A 6000-nucleotide genomic window follows, 5' to 3' on the forward strand; every position below is an offset into this window, starting at 1 on the left:
CCTTGGTAATTTCTTTACCAACCTCATAGTTGTTCTGTCTTTTAATATAATTGCCTAAAACCTTTAAATGATATTGAAGAAATTCTTATTAATTCAATATTTCTTATCAATCTTAAAAAACACAGAATCTTCTTATATCAATTACCTTGCCCATGTTTGTTTTTCTTTCAATGTCTCTCTCAAGGTTCAAACAATTGTTTTCACAGCGGCCTTGATTTCCCTGTTTGAATGACCTGCTGCTAGCGCATGTGAAGATGAAGAAACTACCATGACCATTAACTGGGCAGAACTGCTCTCTGGATGTCACAAATGTTGCCGTATATTACAGTATAAACTTCATCATGGAGATTGGGTCAGTCAAGGTACTGAATGTGAACAGTAATGAAAGAAAACAGTAATGAAAGAAAACTGAATTTGAACAGTAATGAAAGAAGTCACTTTTGACTTCTACATTGATATTCTTTGATGAAAATGTTGCACAGAAAACGTCTAAGTCTAGAAACCAATAATTGGTTCTCTGGAGGTTTTGGCCTGGACTCTGCTATCCCTTAGACACTGGAAGAGATTAGTTCTTTCTTTTCTTTCCTTCTAAAATTTATGCCTAATACAATTAATTCGGGTGAACTGTGCACTCAAAAAATTTCAAGAGAAAGGAGAGAATTGTCATAGAATCCATTTAGCTTCAATCCAACTCTGATCCTAACTAATCTCATCTAGTCACATTTTAGGGCTGCTTAATAAAGGAATTTAATAAGCTCCCTCAAAACCACTTTTTTCTTTTCTTTATGTTCTCATGGGAAGTCCATTAGTGTGACTGCTTTCAAAATGGAATCATTTTAATTGTCTTTTCTTCTTATTTCTTTTTTTTTGATATTATGATGGAGTTTCTCTAATCTGAAGTACTCGAGCAGCAGTTTTCTGTATGGATTATGTTATAAATCAGCATCTATAGAAAACAAGAACTTTCTTAAAACCTAGTCACCAATGAGTTAATTAGTTTCATAATATACCTTAATTTTACAAAATTAATATCTGATAGTTCAAGATCTAAATGTGCAATATCTGCACTGATAAATTACATTAAAGAATGCCCATTAAAAGAATGGACATTAACAATATCATTGAATTTAATGGGCTTTATTGAGATTAGTGTTCTTGGTCTATTCCTAATATTGTTTGAAAAAGAGATAGTCAAAATGTACCCAACTGTTGGCTTTTATGGTACTTTTACCCTCTTTGGGTTTCAGGAAATTGAAACTAATTATTTAATGTATGCCCACAATAATGACATCATACGTGAGGAACTATATGATCCTAATTTTTTTTCTTCAATAGAAATCGTACCATGTCTTTGGTACCTCCTACCATCCTTTAATTCCAGCATGATATTAATTGTGGGAAAAACAAAAGGCATTTTTTGGTCATCTGCTAAGTGTGTCAGGCACAACATTATGTGTTAAGTTTTCATAACACTGAAAGAGGAATCACAGTATTAGAAATACACTGAATGGAGCTATTGCAGCTGCTCCCAAAAAAGGATTATATTTTGATACACAAGCCAAAGACTAGACGATAATAATAAAGTAATAGTTCTTGAAACCTATTCCTCATGGGTGCTCTGAAGTTTAGTGTATTATTCAAGTTCCCCAATCTTAAATTAATATGAATAAATACAGAGAGGTAGTCCATGGAATGCTGTTTTTGAAAAGGTTGGGAATATAACAAGTAAGGTTAAAATTGAGATTGTTTTTTTCTGAAGTTGAGAAATATCTAAATATCCTCTTTATGCTCAGGGAGAGAATGAAAAGTTCTCACTGTAGACCCTGCCTCAATTTAATTTAAGCTTCTCAAAAAACAACTCTACTGGCGAACCTGTCAACAGGCATTTGTCTCAGGTTGTGGAGAAGGATTGTTCTCTTGGTCAGTGTGAATTTGCTACTCATCATGTTTCCATCATTTCCTTCTGATCTTTAGTTCCTGCATCTATAGACAAAAGAATGTGGGAACTTAGTTTAGTATTAGCAGTAGAGATTGATGTTTATGACCTAAGAAATCCAACTTCAGAGTCTGGCCTCTAAATCACGGCAAATTAGGAACTGGCTACAGAAAAGTTGTATGAGTACATATATATCTATGTATCTATCTGTCTACATGTTTTTAAAATTAAGGATCTTTGCTATCTTATTTGGTTTATATATTTCTTATCTCTTTGGATCAAAACCCATTGTAATCAAGTGGATAATCTTTGGAAGAATTAAATATTTACTTTAGCCAGTTTATTTCAATTGTGGACCTCATGTGTCAATCAACAATTTTTTATTGACGTTTCTAATGTGCTTGAAAACTGTCTTAGGCATTTGAGGCTGTAGAAAAAAGATTAATTATTGGCTCAACCCTCAAGAAATTTAGTATCTGAAAGAGAATTAAAGACTAACTATTAGAACATTATATGGTGGTACTGAAAATTAATTACTAAACATATAAACAAGACTTTTTTTTTTTCCCCTTTTTGTCTTTTTTACTGACTGGTAACGGGATCACAACCCTCGACAGTACGACCGGTGATGGGATTGCAACCCTTGGTGTTGCACCCGCACCACGCTCAGCCAGTGAGCGGGAACCGGTCTCCACATGGGATCCGAACCCTCGGCAGGAGCGCTGCCGCACTCCCAAGCGGCACACTCTCCAGTGTGCCACCGGGCCGGCCCAAGACTTTTGATTCCTATGGTAGTTCTTAAGCAGAAAAAGCCATGAGGAGAAGGTTCAAGGGTAAGTGGTGGTACTAGAAGGATGTGTGGGTGGAGGGAGAAGGAAAGAACATGGTGAGAATGAGTACCGGTAGGCAAACAGGCAGAGTCATTACAGAGGGAGAGGTGACGTGAATGGATGGCAGACTAAGTATTGAGGAAATAAAAGTGATAGGTCAAATGGGGACATATATTCAAAGATCTTGACAACCAGGCCAAGTTTGTATGTGATACAAAGATAAAGCAGTGAAACATTGAAGGTTTTTGAGAAAACGTGGACAGACCTGATACAGATGGAATTTAGGGAAGATTTATTTGGTATTTCTGTTGAGCATGGGTTGGAAGAGAAAGAAACTGCCATCTGACTGGCTAGTTAGAAGGTAGTTGTTTTTGAAAAAAATTTGTTTTGACCATACTAATTGACACATAATATTTATGGGGAATAGTGCGATGTTTTAATACATGTGATTGATTAGCAGAACTTTTAAAATCCTCTCTTCTTGCTAATTTGAAATATACAATATATTATTGTTAACCATAGTCACCTCACTGTGTACCAGAGTGTTGGAGCTAATTCCTTCTATCTACTGTCTAGTTACAAGGTTTTTGATCATAAGAAAATAGAAATGATAGCGCAAGGATAGAAACAAGAAGCTTCTGAAGCAAGAATCTTCAGTACTTGAGGTCCGAAAATGTGGGCTAATGAGCCATTTTAGAACTTCTTACAGTAATTTCAGTTTCCAGGTGGGGAATTCTCTGCATGCAGGTCACAGATACCCACCTAGGCCCAGTACTCAGAGTCTTCCCGACTCATCTTCTGATCTTTGACCAACTCTGGAGGGTTCTTTATTCTGAAATACTCCCGATCTTGCTACCAAAGAATTGTTTTTACCACCGTTGTTCCTGAAACTTCCCTTACTTTTAGCTGCTTTACCTCATATCAGGCTCCTTATTTTGCCTCTTCGTCCATCTAAATCAGATGAAATCTTCATTACATAATTTTCAAAGTTGTCAATTTTGGCTTTGCTCCTGGATTCTTCTTTAAAATCTTGCTTTCAGATGCTGCTCAATCTGTGAATCAATTGTACCAATTTCTGTACCCACATTAGAATTTGGGTCCTGCCTATTACTCTCTCAACACCAGAAGGACATTTGGATGCCTCAAATGTAAATTACATTTACATATAAACAGACTATTAAAACATCCTTCTTGGGGCCGGAACTATGTCCTTTATTCTCCATAGTGTCCACCGTAACACATAACACAATGTTTTATAAGTTTTTCCCTTTATCACCGATTTTAAGCAATTAGATTATGATGTGCCTTAGTTTTTCTTGGGTGTGTGTGTATGTGTGTGGTTTACCCTGCTTAAAATTCATTGAGATTCTCAATATGTAGAATTATAGCTCTCATTAAACTTGGTAATTTTTCTACTGTTATTTTTTTCAAAGTTTTCTGCCTCCCACCCCTCTTTTTTTCTGGGACTCAAATTATTTGCCTCTCCAGAAGTGTGCCCCACAACTTTAGCTGCTTCACCCTCTTCTACCTTCAATCTTCATCTCTAACTCAGGAGTTTGCTGGGCTCTGTGTGGTTTTCTTCTCTCTGTGCCCATAGTTTTGAAATGTCTTTCGAGAAGGCTGGGGTAGCTGTAGGGTTCATCTCATTTGTTTCTCTTCTCTCAGGGTTCACAGTTCTCCACTGCCTATTGTCAAATGTCTGAAAATATTGTTATCAATATTTGTTCAGTTTCCTAGTTGTTTACAGTGGGTAATTAATCCTTCTTACTTCATCATGTTTGGAAGCAGAAATTCATCACAAAGCTTTTAAAATGGTGAGTACACAATAAATATTTGTTGATCATTTAGCCCCTTTCTTTTGTTGAGATCTTTTAGTCACTTTAACAATCCTTTCCCTACTGCAAGTTTAAAAGCTTTTATGTGTCATTTATGCTACAGTGCGCCGCTTGGGAGTGTGGCGGCGCTCCCGCCGAGGGTTTGGATCCCACATACAGACCGGTTCCCGCTCACTGGCTGAGCAAGTTGCGGGCGCAGCACCGAGGGTTGCGATCCCGTTGCCGGTCCTGGTCCGGTACGGGCGCGACACTGAGGGTTGCGATCCGTTGCCGGACACGAAAAAAGACAAAAAAAAAAAAAAAAAAGAAGATTATGTGTCATTCACCCAGAAAACATTTAAGTAACTGTTATATAACAGGCACAGTACAAAGCACTGTTATAAGTTCAATTGAATTCTGTTGTCTAGATCAGTCCTAAGAAACTTAACTTCTGATATACTGACTAAGGAGATTTTTAACAGCAATTACTTTAGTTTTATTTATTATCATGTTCACTCTGANAAAAAAAAAAAAAAAAGAAGATTATGTGTCATTCACCCAGAAAACATTTAAGTAACTGTTATATAACAGGCACGGTACAAAGCACTGTTATAGTTCAATTGAATTCTGTTGTCTAGATCAGTCCTAAGAAACTTAACTTCTGATATATTGACTAAGGAGATTTTTAACAGCAATTACTTTAGTTTTATTTATTATCATGTTCACTCTGAAGCTCTCAAAACTCAGCATCCAGTCAGTAACACTTACTGAGTGTCCATCTGCACAGAGCATTGTGTACCAGGAAGTCTGTGAAAATTATCGTACGGCACAACGGGTGAATTATTTGCCAGAGGATGCTGGAGTGAGTGAATGTCTTGTTGGGCTTGTTTCAGGGCAGAGGAGAGTTGGCAGCTTATCTATTTGATACTGAAAGACTGAGCTGTGTTATAAACACTGAGAGATGCCAAAATAGTGAACTATCTGAACTCATGTGAGTTACATTACATTGATATTCCTTTTAATTTTTAAAGAATTTTATTTGTCTCTAATTAATAATCCCCATTTATTTTTTCTCTATAGGATTTTATATTTTGATTGCGGAAACCATTTTATAATTAGGCTTTGTAGGTTTTAGATAAATTATTGAGTAACTGTTGTTGAAAAATATTTTAAAAGAGAAGAGATACCAAAATAAATCATGCTTAATATTTGTAGAATTCCATTTTAAATAGGGGGTTAAATTCCTTTTTAAATTTAGGGTTATGATAAAGTGGTTGGGGTATGAAAAATATATTTAAAAATAATGTTTAGGGGCTGGCCCGGTGGCGCACTGGATAGTGCGCTGCTTGGGAAGTGCGGCGGCGCTCCCGCCCGAGGGTTCGGATCCCACATGTGGACCGGTTCCCGCTCACTGGCTGAG

At 36.6% G+C, this 6000-nt stretch overlaps 1 protein-coding gene across 1 annotated transcript in view; it reads left to right on the forward strand.

Annotated features, from left to right (window-relative positions):
• The window catches only part of WDR49 (WD repeat domain 49), a gene marked incomplete at its 3' end in the record, with an annotated part of 55131 nt that overhangs the window by 26250 nt on the left and 22881 nt on the right, over positions 1-6000 (forward strand). Inside the window, 1 exon segment of the mRNA XM_008585845.1 lies at positions 185-362. Coding sequence (XP_008584067.1) covers positions 185-362 — 178 coding nt within the window.

Source organism: Galeopterus variegatus, unplaced genomic scaffold (assembly GCF_000696425.1).
Source record: "Galeopterus variegatus unplaced genomic scaffold, G_variegatus-3.0.2 Scaffold3733, whole genome shotgun sequence".
NCBI classification, from domain to species: Eukaryota; Metazoa; Chordata; class Mammalia; order Dermoptera; family Cynocephalidae; genus Galeopterus; species Galeopterus variegatus.